General features: G+C 28.2%; 2 protein-coding genes across 2 annotated transcripts; both read left to right on the plus strand.

Moving 5' to 3' along the window:
• Nucleotides 1-775: 775 nt before the first annotated feature.
• On the plus strand, nucleotides 776-1588 carry J4E85_008924 (uncharacterized protein; the record flags this gene model as incomplete). Its single annotated transcript, XM_051473148.1, has 2 exons — nucleotides 776-970; nucleotides 1022-1588. 2 exons carry the CDS (start codon nucleotides 776-778, stop codon nucleotides 1586-1588), a joined length of 762 nt encoding a protein of 253 aa, XP_051322811.1.
• Nucleotides 1589-2274: 686 nt separating this feature from the next.
• On the plus strand, nucleotides 2275-2864 carry UBC11 (Ubiquitin-conjugating enzyme E2 11; the record flags this gene model as incomplete). The annotated part of the gene is made up of 3 exons (XM_051473149.1): nucleotides 2275-2306; nucleotides 2368-2697; nucleotides 2756-2864. 3 exons carry the CDS (start codon nucleotides 2275-2277, stop codon nucleotides 2862-2864), a joined length of 471 nt encoding a protein of 156 aa, XP_051322812.1.
• Between the last annotated feature and the right edge of the window lie 18922 nt (nucleotides 2865-21786).

A 21786-nucleotide genomic window follows, 5' to 3' on the forward strand; every position in this document is an offset into this window, starting at 1 on the left:
GCTCGAAGTTACTATACGAAGTATGCAGAATGATGAGGCCGTAGCTACCCCGGGAAGAGACGTTGCTCGCGATTGATACATTATAGGTCTGCTCATTCTGTTTTCGGTAGTCCTCGGGGCAACATAGTGGCCACGTGTAGTATGTAGTCACTCTCACTCTTATGGAACCCGCATATTCCTCGCGGGATCCATCGCAACGATACCGGGCACATCATCCACTCGAGTTATTCTATTGTCACATAAGCAGACAATAAGAGAGGACATGTGTCTGCACAGCCTCTGTTACGGCATCAACGGTGTGTAAGAACGTTGATTATCGATGGAGATAAATCGTAGAATCTTGGCAGTTTGGAAGAATAAAGTCGTATGATCAACATTCAATTGTAGCAATATTAAGAGTAAAGAACGCTGGTAAAATCGGATGAGGGAATACATGTGCATCAACCATCGAATGCAGTTCTATTCAGCCTTTCGCAGACGGCACATCGCTAACCTGAGTATCTGAAAGGAATTCAAGCGACAGATAACGCGATAGGCGATGCCTGAACAAATTGGTGATGGCTACGCATGAGGGGATTGGGTCAGGCATGGCAACTTTAGCCGAAGTCCAGCCGTCCCACTATGACAACATCGTGCCGAACTCCACCTCAGCATCCCAGCTTGCGCTGCCCTACATCCTGTTTACAGCATTCCACAGCATGTCTCCCACGCGCGTTGATCACGTCGCTCATGCGCTACCCACTCTCATTAGCCGTCTGCCTACTTGAACAACACAATGTACGCACTGACGCTAGCCGGCATTCCCATCTCCATTGGCGCCAACGAAGCGGTACACCAACAGCGGCTGCTAGACGAAGAAGCAGAAAGCGATGAGCGCCAAGAAGAGTTCTACCTAGATGTGTTCTGTGACGCGAAGAGTCGGAAGAGGGACGAGGTGGACGGCGCGATCGTAGTACTGAAAGATGGCAAGGTATATGCTACGAATCTACTTGTTCCTTTGGACAGGCTGACCAGTGTGTAGATACGCCTTTGGCCCAAAGATCCAGAAACAGGACTACCAAAGCCCGGCCCGAACGATGAGCCACCACCACATCCCTTCACCGGTTTCTACCTCCCGTTTCCGTCATCAGAACTACCGCATCGCCCAATGCCTGCAGCACCAGTGCTAGGCCTCGTCAGTACTGTGCCACCTTCACCACCTCCATCGCCCGCTTCATCCGCACCCTCCACACCATCCCCCACGCCCTCCAACAAAGCTACTCCAAGATCGACAAAGCCCAAGCTCAATTGGCTTTATGCCAACAAGACGACACGCGAATTACGCTACGGACCTCGTGTGGAAGCGAAGAAGCATACAGTAGGGCCTTGGGACTGGACAGAGGATGAGCAGGGGCTCACGTTGGATGGAGAGGAATGTCTTGTTGCCGTGGAAGAGGAGAAGGGTGGATATGGTTGGGCTGTGTACTGGGATTGGGAGGATGACTGCCTCAAGGAACAGGGGATAGGTAAGGACAAAAGGGTGCTAAGATGTAGCTTGGAAAGGAGACTTGTGGAGGGACAGAGGGTCAAAGGGTTGGATGAGGACTAATCCTACACAAGTGCTGGTAGGAAACAGGGCGAACAGCATTCGTTGCCCAATCATCCAGAACAGCAAACAGTATATTTCATACAGTGTTATACCTTTGCAAGTTATTCGACATATCCACCAATGCCCCACCCCCAATGTGGTTTTTCACTTGTATGCAGACAGGCTTGGCCACTACTTCAAGTGGATGCACTTGTCCTCACTCCAGAGGATCTACAGTAAATTCCGTGGGCACAAGTGACAAAAGTACTTCTCTTCACCATTCACCCTTCACGATGCGTCGTCTTGAAACACAGGCGTTGTGTCAAAGAACGCGAACCTCGCGCGCTCTGATTGGGCGCGAGGGATCGACAGTGAGCGGGGAAACGCGTGCAGGGATGTGCACGTGTCGGGGCCCTCGTTGCCGGGCAGACGCAGGGAAATCAACACAACATCAAATCCACGCCGTGCCTGCATTAGCCACGCCGTCCCACGCACCCTTCTACCCTCTCGCACACCAGCACGATAGACGCCAAATTCACGCCAGCCTTTTGTCTCTTTCACACTACCGGACGGTCCCGGTGCTTTGCTAATCTCTCTGCGACCAGAACACCATTTGCCCCGCTGCAACTCGCGACTCCGTGGTAGATTCTGCAGACTTGCAACCCAACTACACCAAAAGCCTCGTCTTCAACTTCGATATAGACAAAATGAGCGGTGCAAACGCCAACATCGCAGCGCGGTCCGTCCCCCTTCATCCACGCACTCAATCATCTATGGACCTGCCTCTAACACTCTCTCAGTCTGCAAAAGGAGCTTATGGACATCATGACCAAGCCCACCCCTGGCATCACCGCGTTTCCCGATGACGAGAACATGACTGTCTGGACTGCCACTATCGACGGCCCAGCCGACACTCCCTACGCCGACCTCGTCTTCAAGCTGTCCATGGACTTCTCCAACAACTACCCCTACATGCCGCCGACCGTCCTCTACAAGACCCCCATCTACCACCCCAACGTCGACTTCTCAGGCCGCATCTGTCTTGATATCCTCAAGGACAAGTGGAGCGCCATCTACAACATCACCACTGTCTTGCTGAGTCTGCAGAGCTTGTTGGGCGAGCCGAACAAGTGAGTCAAAGACTTGTCTTTAAACAAGCGTAAACAACGAAGTACTGACATCGAATAGCTCAAGTCCTCTCAACGGCCAGGCCGCTGAGCTCTGGGACAAGGACCCCGCCGAGTACAAGCGCCTTGTCCTCGCCCGCCACAAGGCTCCCGAAGACCTGGACGCCTGAGCGCCTTCGCCGCATCTACTTGGATCTGACAGTGTCTCGCGGCTCGGTGCGTCTGACAATCGGCCCGGTATGCTGCTTGATGGCATAGTTTGTTGCGCATCTTCAGCGGGGCGTTAGGTCTTAGTCGATTTCTTGACATCACCTGGGATAACAAGCAGGATTGATATGCTGGGTTGACTTTTGGCTTCGGCATGGAGTTGCATTCGGCGCTTTATATTGGTTCGCATTGCGACGGCGTTGGATAGTGTCAATGGATGGTCACAGTAACTCGACTGTGATGTCTTGTGGCGTTGCGATCTGAGGAATTACGAACACCTACGACAAATCTCTGTTTCACAACATGCCTTCTTGATGTCTTTGTTCTGTTGAGTGATGTTGCAGTGCCATGCCATCGGTGGCTGCTTATCCCACCAACACCAACTTGCCCAGCCATCGCCTCAGTGTACGACACAACGTACAAAATTCATTAGAGTAGGAGATTCAACACGAGAATATCACAGACACGAACCATCATCTACTGCTCGTGTGCGCAGAAACATGGCGGTGTCGCCCAACACAGGCGGCCTCAGCAGCGCGATCGCCTTGCCCCACGCCACTGCCGCTCAACGCGGGATCGAAGACCGGGGTCACGCCGCACCTTCGGAGTCTGCACTTGCGCCCACGCCCACGCGCCCAGCGCCGTCCCCCAGGGCCTGACCGACCTGCACATCAGTTGATCACCGCGCGCCTCGCCGATCAGGGCACGCAATCCACGATTTTGCTTCTTCCAGGTTTTCTAGACTTTCTAGACAACTGAAACTAGGCAGGCTGCGCAAGTCAGGTTAGTGACGACGTACATGGCGGACTGACAATGTACGACCTGAGATTACAAAGCCATGCGATGCGTTATGAACTTCTAAATGGAGATTAGATGGGGTCTGGGTCATGGCGTTATGCATGACGGCGTTTCTGAGGTGGTGGTGTGCTGTGGCTGGGAGGCTGGGAAGCCCTTCGGATCGGGGATGCGCAATGGGAAGGTCTGAGTGCGACGCTATTATTTCCGCAGCGGCTGTTAAGGCAGACTTAATATTCTAGGTTTCGCCTAAAGCTCGCTCTTTCTATAGTCTATTAAGATTACGTATATAAAAGCCTATTAGATAAGAATATATTTTAGTAAACTTTGTCTTTAGCTACTTAGTATTAATTTATACTTAAAAAGACTTAATTACTAGTATTTTTACTTAAATTTATCTATCTTAAATACGCTAAATAACTATACTTAGCTTTATAAATCTACTTATATCTTAGCTTTAAAAGCTATAACTTATTATAGTTAACACTTTTTATTTAATTATAAGTAGATACTTTTTTTTTTTAAGCTAATCTTCTAGAGCTTTACTTACTCTAACTATATTATATACTTTAGTAATAATATAATCTTATAAGCTATAAAGCTAAACTACTAGTTTATTACTAAGAAGTGTCTATTTATATATACTTAAGCTACTTATAGCTTTTATAAGAAAGCTAATAAGCTTTAAACTTTCTAATATAAGTACTATATTAATTTATTAGTAAACTAATAATTTTATAGTAAGCTAGTTTAAAAAGAGTAAAGTCTATTACTAGTATATAAAAAGATATATTTTTAAAAAAGTTATAATTTTATATTTAGAGGTATAAGTATTAGGTAAACTAAAGCTTAGATTCTTAGCGCTACTACTTTTAGTATAGTTAAAGCTTTTAAAATTTAAAGTAGTAAAGTAATTATTTTATAAATTATTATAGAACGTATCTCTAAATACTTCTTAAGAGTATAGTACGTAATTATACTAGTATAGATTAAGATAAGCTTTTAGAAGCTTTACTACTTAAAAAAGCTTTCTAAGTAAGCTTATAATATAATAATTTATTTTCTATTTATTTTTATACTTCTAGATATAATAGTTATAAGTCTAGCGCTTTAAGAAGATAATATAGTTTTATATTTATATACTTAAGATGTAAGGCGTTTAATAGAGTATAGTAATACTAATTTTATTACTAATTTTTACACTTTTATAGAAGTACTACTTTATTACTTATAATAAGTAACTTTATAATAATCTTTATAAAAGCTTTTATACTTACTAACTTAGTATATTAGCTTAAGTAGTTTACTTAGTTTAAATTCTATACTTTAAGTAAAGAAATTTAAGCTAATATTAACTTTAATACTAAAATAGCTACTTTTATTTAAATAAGTATTCTAACTACTCTAGAGCTAGTAGTAATTATATAAAATACTTTAGTTAATAAGCTTTATACTAATAAGTATAACCTATTTATTATAAAGTATAAAGTATAAGTAATAAAATAGTAGTTAAAAAGTACTTATATTAAGTATCTTTAGAACTAGATTAATTAGACTATTAGTTTAAAGCTTTTAGTTTCTACTATACTCTCTATCTTTATAAAGAAAGAGACTATATTATAAGTACTTATTAAATACTTTAAGTTTATACTTTCTTTAAAGAAGAACTATACTAAGAATTTTATATACTTATAGTATAGAGTATACCTCTAAAAAGTATAATAAAAATATATTAACGCTAAGCGCTAGTAATAGAAATACTTTTATATTTTAGTCTAAGCTAAAGTATATAAACTTACTAAAGTTAATAATATACTTACTATTTAGAACTATTTAGAAGTAATTAGTATTAAGCTTACTTTAGAATAAGAGCGCTTTATATAGTAGAACTTTATTAAAGCTTTTACTATTAGTAGAACTTAAGTTACTTTTAAATAAGTATTAAAGATTTTTACTATACTAATTTAAAAGTATACTACTTACTTTATTAGTAGAAGTAGTATATTTACTATTATAAAAGTACTATAATAAGCTTTTAATAATAATAACTTATTCTAAAAGTTTAAAAAGAATTATCTATATAGATAGTACTATAAGTAGTTTACTACTATATATAAGTATTTAAAAATAGCGCTTATAAGTAAATCTCTAAAGCTTTCTAATAAAGCTAAAGCTAAAATTACTACTAAGCTTAAAGACTTAAAGTATAATAGTTTATAAAAAGCTTTTAATAAGAAAAGATAGACTACTTTATAGTAAGTATAGATTAAGAGCCTAAACTTTATCTATCTAAAGTTAATTTAGATAATACTTATTAACTCTACTCTTATTATAAGTTAGCTAAGTATTAGTAGTATATACTTTACTATAAATTTTAATCTTTATCTACTTTCTATAAGTACTATCTTAGATAATAAAGTAGTAGTATATTTTATTAATAATATATTTCTACTTAAGCTAAAGACTTTTATAAAAGTATATAAATTCTATACTATAGAAGTAAGAAGCTTTTTCTTCTAGATACTTAGATATAGTATATAAAGAATTAGAAATACTTTAACTAGAAAAAGAAAACTATATATAGAAAATCTTATTCTAATAAGTATAGCGCTTATAGAAAGTTTTTATATTAATATTATCTTAGAAGTAGCTCTTAATAAAGCTAGACTATAGTATCTAAAGTTAGACTTAACACTTTATATAGAAACGCTTACTAATAACTTTATACTAGTAAAGCTTAAAAAAGAGTATAAGCTTATATTTATTAAATATAATTCTTTAAAGTTTTACCTAACTATAATAAGTATAACTAATAACTAGCGCTTATAATAATTCTAGAGAAGCTTTTCTTAGTCTAATTTAAAAAAGCTTTAGTATATAAAAGTAGGCTATCTAAGTCTAAAAGCGCTCTAAGCTCTTATTAAGAATACGCGTAATATATATATTAAAAGAATAAGCTAAAGTAAGTATAAGTATTATACTATTACTTATATAAAGTAGTATATCTCTAAATAACTATATAAGAAAGCTCTAAAACTTTATTAAAGAATCTTATAAGATTTTTTTAACTTTTTTACTAGTTATAATAAAAAGCTCTAGATTTTAGTACTTAAAGATAATTATAGTAGTAAAATCTATTAATATACTTTTTAAGCTAAGATACTTATAAAAATTATAAAAGTCTTTTATAACTTTATAAGCTTTTTTATAGCTTAGTATAAGCTTAATATTTATATTATTATCTAAGATAATAATATTATAATACTACTTTAGAGAAGTAAGTTACACTTTAAGATATAAGCTAAAAAGTAAAGTATTATTATAAAGTGTACTTTTATTTATACTTATAAACTAAATAAAGAAGTAAAGAAAGTAGATTAGAAGATAATTACTAAGTCTATTAAAATAAAAGTTAGTATAAATTTTTTTAAAAAGCTCTAGCTAGATATTATAGAAGTAGTAATCTAGTTATATAATATAAGTCTATTATATACTTATAATCTCTTAGTACTTAATACTATACTTAATATATAGTATATAAAGTATAGTAAAAAAGTCTATACTATTATAGCTAATCTTTATCTAGATTAGAGTACTATTTACGCCTATAGCTATAGAGCTTACCTACTTAATAGAAAGTAAGTAGCTAGATAAAATAAGTATAACTTTAAAGTTATACTAAAAAACTATATTAGATACTTAGTAGAATATAAAGCGTTTAATATTTATAGAATATAAGTTCTAAAGCTTAATTAAATAATTATAATAAAAAATATAAGCTTTAATAAAGAGCTTTTTTATAAAAGTAGCGCTAAAAGTAGCTAGAAGTACTTAGTAGAAGAGTATTAAATAATAGAGTTAGTTAAATACTAGATATATAATATTAGACTATAATTAGGTATATTATTTTAAAAAGACTAAAGATAAATTACTACTAAGCTATAGTAGCAATTCTAAGGTATTTATAGCTAATACTAAGTTAGCTTAAGCTTTTTAGAGCTAAAATCTAATATTATCTTCTCTCTTAGAGTAGATTACTCTTAATCTACTTCTAAGGTTATTTAATAGGCTAGATAAGATAACTATAGCTTATAATAGGCTATTTTAGCTTATAATAGCCTATTCTAAGCTAGCGTAGGTATATTATATCTATAAAAAAGTAGAAATCTATTATAAAAAGTAGTAGTTCTAGAAAATTATGTATAAATATACGCGTAAAGCTACTACTTATACTAGTAAAGCTAGCGTAGGCCTATGCGCTCTAGATATTTCTAGCTAGTTAGATTTTTTTTTTCTATTCTCTACTTTTTAATTACTCTATAATAGTAAGTATTAGCTCTTTTTACTTATTATTTTTAGAATTTTAAAAAAATTTAAAGTAACCTATTATAGCTTATTTTAGAGTATAATAAAGTAGTTTAGTCTAAATTAGAGATTTTTAGTGTAAATTATACTAAATTACTACTAACTAGCCTCTAGTACTTTAACTAAGACTATTAACGCGCACTTTATACTAATTTACTCTTTTTCTATTTATATCTATCTCTTATACTTTATATTACTTTATTTTAAGCTTTAATAGTTTTTTTTACCTTAACTTAACTATAGTTAGTAATAATTAGATTACTATAAGCTACTTTTATATATTTAGACTTTTTAAGATTAGTTATATACTATATACTAGTTACTTATAGTTATAGAAGCTTAATAAGCTTTATATATTTAACTACTATAGCTATACTTTTCTAGTTCTTAAAACTAAAAAAGAGCGTGCTATCTTTACTAGTATAATTAGAAAAGTTACTAGCGTACTATCTAGAGATACTATTACCTAAACTATTTTATATAGCTAGTATTAGGCTATAAATAAGTAGTGCTTTGCTATAAGTACCTATTTTACTTCTTTCTAGCTACTATTACCTTCTATTAGCCTTTATAAAGCTAATATATAGTAAATAGCTCTAGAATAAGTAGTTTTAGTCTATTTTAGCCTATTTTAGGCCTTTTTATACTAATACTAACTAATATAGCCTTTAGAGAATCTTATTAACTTAGAAACTATATATAAAATTATTTACTAATTATTAGTTAACTAGAAGCTCTCTAGTAAGAGGTCTATTATTTTATATTCTTAAGCTTCTAATAATACTTTAGCGCCTACTCTACTAGCTATAAAAAACTTTAAGCGTAGTAACTTACGCTACCTAAAGATAGACTTAGTAGAAGAGTATAAAAGTATTTATAATAATATTATTAAGTAAGTTTTAATCTATATTAGCTTATTTTAGCCTAATCTAGCGTTTTATAAACTTTTCTATTCTCTCTAGAGTTAGTAAAGTCTTTATAGAGCCTAAAAGAGCTAGATTAGTTTATAATAGTCTATTCTAAACTATTTTAACTAACTTTAGTAGTAACTACTTCTCTAATTAGAAGTACTTATAATTTTATTCTAGCGTACTCTATAGCTATACTACTACTAAGTCTAGCGCACGCTCTAATAATAAGACTAAGACTAAGACTATAGTTACTAGCTTTACTAATAGTACTTTCTATATATTTAAGAAAAGAGCTAATAAAGTTACTAGTACGCTTAACGCTAGATTACTATTTAAGTAATTAGTAAGTTCTAAAATACTCTTTTCTAAGCTCTTATAGCTCTAATTAGCTCTTTATAAGTTACTAGTAGCTACTTTACCTCTATTTACTCTTTTTTAGCCTTTTATAGCCTATTTTAGCCTATACTAACTCTTTTTATAGTATTTTATCTTAAAGTCTACTAAGTAGACTATTATTTCTATAGTTAAAGATTTATAAAATACTATTTAAGAACTTTAAGTAAAGCTTACTTTCTAGCTAAAGAGTAATAAAGCTACTACTAAGAAGAGCTAGCTTAAGAAGTAGATTAAGAGTAAGAAAAATAAAATTAAGCGTCTTAGAGCTAGTATTCTCTAAGTTACTCTTAGATAACCTCTAATAGTCTCTTATAGCTTATTTTAGCCTATTCTAAAGTAATATAGACTCTTTTAGTATATTTAGGTAAAGTTTAATAAAGTTTATATAAAATTAGTTTAGACTAAGTAGTACTAGTCTACTTTAGACTATTATAAGCTATTATAGTATAGTTAAAAGCTCTTAAGTAATACCTAGGTTAGAATTTCTCTATAAATATAGAAGTTCTTTATAGTAGTTAAAGTTATTTATTTATATAAATTTATCTAAAGTATAATATTTTATTCTTTAAAACTAATTATAAGGCCTAAAGAACTAATAACTATACGCTAGAAAGAGTTAAAGTAAAATAGCCTATACTAGGCTCTTTTAGACTATTAGAGGCTATTCTAGTCTAAAGTACTATTAAATACTCTAAAAAACTCTATATAGAGAAAAAAGGTAAAGATATACTCTAGTTTATACTAGAATAGCCTATTATAGCTTAACTTAACTTATCTTCTTTTTTTATAATACTATTTATAGTATTACTTCTTAGACTAGGCCTTTAAAGATTTTCTGCGCTATTATATTCTTTTCTTATTCTAGAACTTCTATAGCGTATTAGCTAAGATATTTAGACCTAGTTTCTATAAGTTTTCTTTCTCTAAATATCTAACTTATTTAATTAGATACTTTTATTAGTTATTCTTATTATACTATCTTTTAATAATATATTCTACTTTATATATATTATTACTAAATTCTCTTAAAGTATTCTACTTAGGCGCTTTAGAGTATAGAATAGTACTTTTTAGATTAAAAGACTCTAAAAGTAATATATAAAATACTAGATAGACACTATTAAGTTTTAGAAAGTTAACCTAGAAAGCTAAAAGGCTAATCTAGTTTATAATCTTTCTAGATCTAAAAAACTTCTAATCTAGCTTTTTCTTTAGGTAAGTACTTTTAATATATTAGTTAAAGACTAGAACTTAGTCTTCTACCTTAAAGAGTATTAGCGCGTAGTACTTATTAGTATACTCTTTCTAGTAAGTATTTACTATCTTAATCTTTCTATAGTACTCTTACTATAGTTTAATTACTTATTTAGTAAGACTAGCTTTTATAAAGCTTTTTTTTTTACTAAGAGCTAAATTAAGCTAATCTACTTTATAAAAGTGCTTTTTATAGTAAGCTTAAAAAAAAGTAACTCTAGTAGTAGAGTAAATACTATTATTATACGTAAACTCTTTAATAGATATTTAGCGCGCCTAATTATTTTATTCTAAAGAGTAATAGTAGTAAAGATATTACTCTAAAGTTTAGTTTTACCTTTTAGTCTAGCTATTAGTTTAAAAATAAAAAGTAGAAGTAAGAACTCTTTTAGTATTAAAATAGTAAAAAAAAAAATTTTAATACTTAGAGTTTATTAAAGAGCCTTAATCTAAGATAATACGCTTTAGTATACTATAAAGTTAGATAACTTTACGTATCTAGGCCTATACTAAGTTAGTACTATTCTAATTAGCTTATACTAGTACGTAATAGACTATTTTAGTTAATTTATCTATAATAACTAGTATAGCGTTATACTTTATACTAGAAACTATACTAAGTAGTAGTTCTATAATAAAGTCTATTATTATCTTTTTCTAAAAGTAGTTAGATATTAGAAAAGACTATAGTAGGCTATAAGGCTTATACTTTATAAAAGTAGACTTTCTATATATAAGATAATTCTTATAGTATTACTCTATATCTTTATATATACTTTTCTAAAAGTAGCGCCTTTATAGCTTTTCTAGAGTATATCTTACTCTAAAGTAGTTTACTAAAGAGTTATTATAATATTCTTAGAAAGCTTATAACTTCTCTTTAGTAGTTACTAGTATTCTTACTACGTAATAGCGTGTTTTAGCTTTATCTAAGCTAGACTAGTTACCTTTAGACTTAGACTTATCTAAAGTACCTAAAAAAGTATAATTTATCTTATTATACTTCTTTAGAGTCTAGAGCTCTAGTATAGTATATTTACTAGCTTAGTTAAAGCTCTCTAGGCCTTTAGTAAAGTTTTATTATTTCTTAGTACGCTTAGTAGAGTATATCTATACTATAGCTACTAAAAAAGAAGTTCTATTACTATTAGTTATAAAATCTCTTATAGGCTAGACAAAAGCTTTATTATACTTCTAAGTAGGTTTCTAAACTTCTACTATATAGTTAAAGTAGTAAGAAAGTCTATTTATAGAGTTAGTAAACTTTACTTTATAGTAGATATTAAAATTAAACCTAGATAGTATAATATAAGATCTAATTTATTAATAGTTAAGAGTTTTAGTCTTTATAAACTATTTTAAGTTCTAATAGTTAGTCTAGAAGTTAAAGTATATACTCTCTAAGTATTAGCGCTAATACTCTAGGCTCTTAACTATTATAAGTAGCTTCTAGTTATATATATTATAATTATACTTTACTATAATTAGCTTATATAAAAAGAAGTTAACTAGACACTATTAGTACTCTCTAGCTCTATTTAGTATATATTAGCTTAATATATCTATAATTACGCTATCTAAAGTATCTACCTTAGCCTTAGTCTTTTTATTTTACTTAAAGTAAGTTAAGATAGAAATACTTAGAAAAGAGTCTTTTAGCTTCTAAAAGGCTTCTTTAGCTTTCTTATTAAGGTTAAGAGCCTAACTCTTCTCTCTCTACTAGGCGTAGCTACTTTTAGCTACTTCTAGCCTCTTTTAGATTAGTTTAGTTAATAGTAGAGTAAGCTAGAAGAATCTAGTAATAAACTATCTATAGTAGTTTATAAAGCTAATAAATACCTAAATCTTACGCACTATATATAGCTTAGACTATTTCTAGATTATTTTAATTCTATTCTTATTAATTTATATTCTCTTAGAGAAAACTATATACCTAAAGTACTTAGTATACTAAGTATACTACTTACACTTTAGAAGCTTTAGAAATAGCTTTATATTATATAATCTACGTAAAACTTTCTTAATATAGCTCTTATACTTCTTTTCTATATTAGAGAAGATAAGAATATTATCTAAGTATATAATATAGATTATATTAATTAATTCTATAAGAACTTAATAGATATAAGCCTAAAACTACGTAAGAGCGTTTATAAAGCTAAAAAATATTATAGTATACTTAAAACTACTATATCTTATATAAAAAGTAGTCTTCTACTTATTACTTTTTTTAATATATACTCTATAGTAAGTCTCTTTTATATTAAGTTTAGTATAAAATTTAGCGCTAGCTAATCTTTCTAGAGACTTTATAATAAGTAGTAAAAAGTACTAATTTTTAATAGTAACCTTATTAAGGCCTCTATAGTTAACGTATAGGTATATACTACTATTTTTCTTCTTAGTAAAAAGTATAGGCGCCTTTACTAGAGACTTACTATACCTAATCTACTTTTATACTAAGTACTTATCTAAATACTTATATAAGAGCTCTAACTTTATTTTAGAGAGATTATATAATAGCTAATAAAGCGCTATAGTTCTAAGTAGTAAGTTAATAGCTAAGTTTTATAAACTATAGTTAGTAAGAACTCTTAAGTTATCTTCTAATTTAAGGTACGTAAACTTAGCGTATTATAGAGGTAAACTACTCTCTTTAGCCTTTTCTAGGCTAAACTAGAGCGTTAAAGTAATAAGATAGCTATATATATCTACTATAAAATTATATATAGTCTTTTTAAACTTCTTAGCCTCTTCTAGTATAATCTTTTTATAAATAGTTCTATTCTTAGACTTAGTACTTTAAAAAAGTAGCTTTTATATAAAGTAGCTAATTTTTAAGTAATACGCGTTTATCTAGAGTAGACCTAAGTATATCTAATACTTATAAACTTCTATAATAATATATAAAATATTCTAAATTTCTTATTTTCTATAAGAATCTACTACTTTTATAGCTACTATAGTAGTACTATAAATTTTTAATTCTTTACTATTTACTCTATCTACTAATAGCTTAGATAGAAAGTAAACTAGTAAGCTTTACTCTATAGTAAGTAACGCTAAAATAAGGTTTAACTAGAAACTTCTATCTACTAAAACCTTAATAAGCTCTAATTAGCTAAGTAATACCTTTACTATTAGTAGCTTTACTAGCTTTAAGTAAAGCGTATTATAAAGAAGTTCTAAGTTCTAGAATACTAGGTCTAAAGTAATATAAGTAGCTAAGAAGAACTCTAGCTTTTCTACTTACTATCTTTTTCTAATCTCTAGCTAAATAAGCTCTTAGAGTTTTTTTTAGACTTTAGATAGTCTTTTTAGAAGTATCTAGTCTTATTATACTTCTAATAAGTAGTATTAGAGTTTTTTAGACTATTTTAGTCTAATCTAGCTAGTTATAAGTTAGATTTTACTAAACTAGCTTTCTTAGCCTTTTTCTAGGTCTAAGAAAGCTCTAAAAAAGAGTTCTAGGCTTAATAGCTATAGAATCTATTCTTATAAGCTAGATACTTAAAAAGTATAGTAGTATACTTTATCTTACTCTAATAGTAGTAAGCTAAAGTATTAAGCTTAAAAACTATATTATAGTCTTCTAGGTCTTAAAGTAAGAGTTCTTTTTAAATATTAAAAAGAAAAGTACTTATAAAGTCTATACAGCGCTACTCTTTAGCGTAGTTACTTAGTTTACTCTAAAGTATATTAAAGTAAGCTAAAAGAGAGTTAAGATTCTAATCTAGCTTCTATTTAGCTTATTTAAGTCTATTATAAGCTATAAAGTATTATAATAACTTAGAACTAAGCGTATTAAGTATAACTATTTTAAGTTTCTTTTAAGTAGGCGTCTAAGACGTTTTAAGCCTTATATAGTTTTAGAAGTAGATATTCTAAGTAAAGTAAGTAGTTTTATCTAGAAACCTTATAGTAAAGTCTACTTTCTAGGTACTTATAGAAAAAGTAGAAAGTACTTCTTTAAAGATAGCTTTATAATTACGTATTTAGTAGTTATATTATAAGTAGTTACGTATAGTAAATATCTCTAGATTCTTAAAGTATAGAGCTTCTAGGTTTAACTAGAGCTTACTTCTTAAAGCTAAAATATAGTAGATAATATTCTCTTTAAAAGCTATATAGTTACTTATAAGTATTTTATACTTTAATTCTCTAAAATAAGCTACGTCTTAGTAAGTGCGCTCTAATTATTTCTACTTATATAACTTCTTAAGTTTATAAGTTAAAGTAGTTTATTTATTTTTACTTTTAGTAGTAGTAGCTTATAAAAGCTTAGTTAGCTCTAAAATAGACTTTAATAGCGTATTACTATCTCTAAGAATTAAGGCTAAGTTAGTAATATTTAAAGAAGCTTCTAATAGGTCTATAAGTTTCTTAGTAAGTAGTATTACTACTTCTAAAGATATAAGAGCTAATTTCTTCTAGTTATTATCTATTATACGTAAGAATAGTATAGCTTACTTACTACTATATTATATTACGCTAAAGAAATCTACTTTAGAGCTTATTATGTCTAAACAGCGTATATAAGAGTATTATAAAGTAGAGTAATTTAAATATTAAATAATAAAGTTAGTTAAATACTAGATATATAATATTAGACTATAATTAGATATATTATTCTAAAAAGACTAGAGATAAATTGCTGCTAAGCTATAGTAGTAATTCTAAGGTATTTATAGCTAATGCTAAGTTAGCTTAGGCTCTTTAGAGCTAGAATCTAATAAAGAGCTTATATATATTATTTATCTTTTATATAAAAATAAGCTATATAATATAAAAGAAGTATATAAAGATATCTTTAACTAGCTCTACGCTATAGTAAATAAAATATAAAACTAGTATACTTCTAAAAACTCTATCTAGAAGCTAGAAAGTAGTATATTATAGCTTACTATTAAATAGGCTAGCTAGCCTAATTAATAAGTAGTATATAATATATCTTTTATATAGATAAAAAGCTTAGCTAGCTAACTACTAAGAATCTATATAGACTCTTAAAAGTATACTAGCCTATTTACTCTAGAGTAAATACTAAAGTCTAGAGTATACTAGACTATAAGAACTAGTTAGAAGTATAATAGTAATACTTAGAAAGTATACTAAACTAGAAAAAAGTATCTACTAGTACTAAGTAATAAATAGCTTTCTAATATAAGAAGCTTTTATTAAAATAAAGTATATACTACTTATTAGAATAGAGTACCTCTAAGTATACTATATTTCTATATATACTTTATATTTAGAACTTCTCTAAAATAAGATAAAATAAAACTACTACTTACTTCTAAACTAATATACTAGAGGTATAATTATAAGAAACTAATATAATTAAGCTTTAGAATTAGAAAGTAATATAAAGGCCTAGAAGTAAGAGAACTAAAAGTTTATATACTATATAATTTATAAAATAGTATATAAAATAATAACCTTCTAAATAGTCTTCTTTAATACTTATATAAAGTAGAAGAAAACTAGAAAGAGCTTATAATAGTTTACTTAATTATAGTAGCTATAATCTTAAGTAATATACTTTTATAGAAGTATAAGCTATCTAAATATATATACTATAATTAACTACTATAGCTTCTAAAGAAGTATAAAAATCTTAGTAATTATTTATATAGTAAGCTCTTTTATAAAGCCTATAAGAAAAAGATTAATATACTTTATAAAGTAGATACTTAAAAGAAGATTAAGCGCTTCTTAGTATAAAAGCGCTTACTTCTACTAAAGTAGATATTTATATATAAGATTAATTAGAATAGCTACTTTATTAAGTATAAAGCTTATATAGTAGTAAGAGAAAATCTATAAGTAATTAATTCTATATACTTTACGTATATAGTAATACTTACTTTATACTTTTTTAGAATAGTAATAGTAATAGTAGCTAAGTTTAATTTAGAGATTCTTTAGTTTAATATTATAAGAGTATTTCTTTATATATACTAAAAGCACTAGCTAGTTATAGTATATAATATACTAAATAGCTTTAAGAAGTTTAGTAAGTATATAAAGCTTAAGCGTACTTTTTATATACTAAAGAACTCTCTACTACTCTAGTATAAAGAGCTCTTATATATAGTAAAGAAAGTAGATCTTATTACTTCTAAAGAAGAGTCTTATCTCTTCTTTAATAAATAAAGAAAAATTCTTCTACTCTTTTATATTAATAATATACTACTTATATATTACTATACTACTTATTAAAGAGCTTTATAAGTTACTAATATAATAAAAGTAGTATATAATTTAGAAGAGAAAGGCTTAGTTAAATAGTTTTTAGAAGTAAAAGTATTATATAATTATACTACTTATACTATAATACTTATATATAATAAGTATTTAGATAAGCTTACTAAGAAGTTTAACTTAGAAAGTACTTCTTTAAGCTCTACTATACTACTTCTAAGCTAAGAGCTTATAAAGTTAATAAATAAAGTAGATAAAAAGATAGTTAAAGACTACTAAGAGTATATTAGATTACTACTCTATATAGCTATTATACTATAGTCTAATATAGTATACGCTACTTTAAAGCTTTTATACTTTTTTATAAATCTAAGTAAAGAGTATATTAAAGTAGTTAACTAAGTAATTATATACTTATATAAAACTTACTATTAGACTATTTACTATAGAGCGCACTTTAGAGTAAAGCTTATAATTTATAGTAACACTTTTTTTATAAATAATCTAAAGACTAGATACTTTTTATAAAGCTACTTTATTATACTTTTTAAAGATACTATTATTTAGAAAGTAGTATAATAAGTAACTATAATAACTTTAACTATAAAGATAGAGCTTCTTACTCTTAAGTATATTAGTAAAGAAGTAATAGCTCTTAAAAAGCTATTTTAGAAGCTTATACTTATCTTAGAAGTAGCGTAGATAATTTTTTATAATAACTAGTAAACTATATACTTAGTAGTTAGCGCTAATAAGTATATAATAATATACTTTAAATATATTAATATCTAAAATATATAGCTAAGATAAGAGTATACTAAAGAGTTTTTTAGAGTTAAGTATCTAGAGACTAAGAGTATACTAGCTAATAAGCTTACTAAAGATCTATTAGTTTAGTAATTTACTTACTTTAAGAAGTAGTTAAATATAAAAAATTTTAAATTATTAGTAGTATTATAAAGCTTATAAAGTATAAAAAAGTCTTTAGCTACTCTTTTTAAAGAGTAGTAGAAAGTATATTTTAAGTATAGCCTCTTTTATAAACTTATAGAAAACTACTTATTAAAAAAAACTTTTATTAAAGTATATACTCTAAAAAGCGTAGTAAGATAAAAAAGTATATACTTAGAACTATAATTAAAGTAATACTTCTTTAGTTATCTAAGCGTAAAGTTAAAAAAGTACTACTAGTTATTAGTAGTATTCTTATAAGCTTAGAGATACTTAAACTCTAAAATAAAAAACTAAGAAAGTATAACTTTCTCTATAGATATAAATATATAACTAAGCTTAGTAGTAATACTTTTATAAGTAACTATAATAGTATTATTAGTAATAGTCTTAGAAGATATACTTCTATTATTATTATTAGAAAGCACTATACTATTATCTATAGTCTTATTATAGTTAACTTACTTAACTACTAGATAAAGTTTTATAAAGCTTATTAGTACTAAGAAGTAAAAGTACTAAAATAAAAACTTACTAAAAGAGCACTACTTAGAAGTAAAAGCGCTATTAGCTTTATTATTAAAGTTAAGTTAAGAGTACTTAGTACTAGAAGTATACTTAAACTTATTAGCGTTATACTCTACTTTTAAAGTATTAAAGCTCTACTTTTTACTACGTCTCTAGATTATATAGCTATACTTAAGATACTACTTAAAGATAGTATTATAATTATAGATAAGCTTATAAAAGTAAAAGTTCTTAATATTATATAAGTATCTAGTTCTTAGATTCTACTTTATAGTATAAAACTAATTAACTATATACTTAGTAACTTTTTTTATATACTTAAGTCTAAAAAAAGATTAGTAAAGCTTCTTAAGCTTAGAAAAGAGTATATATATATATTATTATATCTATTATTACTAATAGCACTAGTAAAATAACGCTTAGACTTTTTACTTTTATTAATACTTATATAGTTTTTATAAAAAGAGTTAGTAGCCTTTTTAGTACTTATAAACTAAAAGTATTAGAAGTATACTATCTTATAAAGCTTACTAGTAGTAATAAAAGTAGACTTTTTAGAGAAATACTTACGTATAGACTTAGTTACTAAAGCTCTATTATTTTTATTATTAGAATTATTATTAAGCGTATACTTCTTACTATTATACTTTTTATTATTATACTTATTAGAAGAATTAGTAATATCTAAACTATTAAACTAGATAGAAAGCTTTAGATTAAAGAGAGAGCTTTTTATACTACTTATAATAATAAAAAAATATTTCTTTTTCTTAGAAGTAAGGCTAAAAAAAGGTAAAGTATTATAAACTATACTACTTTCTTAAGAAATAGAAAGCTTACTTAAGACTTTAGTAAAAAGCTTAGAAGTATTAAAAGAGATAGTAGTAAAATTCTTAAAAGTAGAGCTCTTAGAACTAAAAAAATCTAGAAATAAAATATTAAAATAAGTATTACTAGTAGCTAAAAAACTAAAAACTATAATAGTAATTTTAGTAGAATACTTATAGAAATTACTAAAAAGCTTTTAAAAGAGCATAGTAATATTAAAATTATAGTTAGTATACTTTTTCTAGATAGTTTTACTAGCTTACTTATTATTATACTTTTTTATTACGCTAATAAAATTAGTAGACTACTATACTTAGTAAATTACTTTTTTTAGAACTATCTCTTAATAGAGCTTAATAGCCTTTAAAAGTAGAATCTTAAAGTATTTTTACTTAGTATACTACTTATTAATAAAGTACTTATTTTTAGACTTAATATACTTAGTTTTAGTAACTACCTTAGCTTTAGAACTTTTATTACTATACTCTAAGTTATACTTAATCTACTTATTATACTTATAATATAAACGCTACTTTTTTTCTATAGCTTAACTAGTAATATAATACTTATAAGTAATCTAGTTATAATACTCTTACTTTACTTTATTCTTAGCTTTAAAGTTATAAGTATACTACTTATTAGTATACTTCTAAGTAGCGCGCTTATTATAATATAAAATATTATTAGCTTACTTTTAAGTAACTATATTACTATACTTAGTAAATAAATTAGACTTCTTAAAAGTATAAGTTAAAGTAGTAAATAAGTTATAAGTAAAAGTAAAAGTACTTATAAAACTAAAGCTTTACTTCTTACTAAAAAAACTATACTTAGAAAAGCTTTTAGAAATACTATTATAGTAGAGAGATTAGAAGTATCTTTATTAGAACAGGTGCTTAATGCAGTTAATTATATTATCTATATATATATAGTTGTTTTTCTTGTCTAAACGCTATTTAGACCTAGCTTTCTCTAGCGCACTAACTCTTAAGCCTAATAGCTATTTAGTCTATTATTATATTACTAGTTTTACTACTACATCTCTTCTACACTTAAAAAGAAGGCCTTTTCTTTTTTTTAAGTATAAATAAGAGAATAGCTCTTAGACCTTCTCTTCTATCTATTACATTACTAGATTCTATCTACTTAATCTAAATATACTATACGCTAAACTTCTATCTAGAAATCTAAATACAAAATCTCTTTAGGCTATTTCTATCTTAGTATATCTCTCTTTATTACTCTTTTTATTTTAATTTAATCTCTTCTACTAGCCTATAGCTTCTTTCTCTATTTCTCTAGTATATTTTAAATCTTATCTTAATTACTTTTAATATTAGTAGCTAATAATCTCTTAGGCTTAGATCTATATCTTTCTTAAGTTTAATCTTTACTTTTTTATAGCGCCTACCTATCTAGCGCTTAACTCTCTATAATATTAGTCTTTCTTCTAATAGATATTCTATTATCTTTAGTATATTACTAGTGTATCTATAGAAATATTCTAGAAGGTTTATACGTACTACACTACTATTAGAATCTATGCGCTAGTTACTCTACTTTTTTACCTAAAAGCTCTTTAGCGCTTAGTAACTAGGCTATTAAAATAATAATATTATAACTTTTCTTCTTACGCATAGTAATTACTACTCTTAACTCTATCTTTACGCGTATAGCCTTTTACTATTCTCTCTCTATCTTTTTCTCTTCTTCTACTTTACTCTACCTTAATCTTCTTTCTCTACTATAGCTTTACCTAAGCGCTCTAAAGGCAAGTTAGCTACTATAGATACTATACTAGTTACTATATCTACCTTCTATACTCTAGAGCTTACTGCTAAGCTAGCTATTATATCTAAGGCTAATAATAGCTCTACTACCTCTACTACTATATCTACTCTTAAGCTTACTATAGCTAAGTAAGCTACTACTATTACTACGCATACGCTTACGCTTTCTAAGCTAACTTCTACTAATAAAATAACTATTAAGCCTAAGACTATAGATAATTCTACTACTATTACTACTTAGCCTATAACTAAGAGTGCTAGTAATAATACTACGCTATTATTCTAACCTTTACGTGCGCCTAAATAGCTATTAGCTAAACTTACTCTACCTACTTTACCTAAGACTACGCTCTTAATTAAAGCTAAGACTAGCGCTAGTATTAGCTAAACTAATACTATTATAACTAACGTACCTAATACTACTCTACTACTCTCCTCTATCTATAACATTAACTCTACTAGCTCTTCTTAGCCTAACTTAGCTCTAATAAAAGCCTTTTAGATACTTATATCTTACCTTTCTAAGAAGTAGAAGAACTAAAGTAAGTTCTTACGCCTTTCTATCTTTACTCTAACTAAAGCTATTAAAAAAAGTAGGCGTAGTATACGTATAGCAAAGTTATATAAGTACAAAACTTCTAACTCTAGTTATAATTAGTATATTACTTAGCGTAAGTCTTTTTTCTTCTTTAGAGCCTTTTAACTAAATATTATTCTAATATTTTTTTTTTTATTAGTAACTAACTAGAGAGCCTATATTATTACTCTTAGCTTTACTATAGATATATAGAATTACTTATATACCTTATAAAGCGTAGAACGCATACTTAGGCCTTTTCTATTTATTCTAGCTACTAATTAGA

The sequence above is a fragment of the Alternaria conjuncta genome (assembly GCF_024043145.1).
Source record: "Alternaria conjuncta strain BMP 0040 chromosome Unknown scaffold_15, whole genome shotgun sequence".
Taxonomy (NCBI): Eukaryota; Fungi; Ascomycota; class Dothideomycetes; order Pleosporales; family Pleosporaceae; genus Alternaria; species Alternaria conjuncta.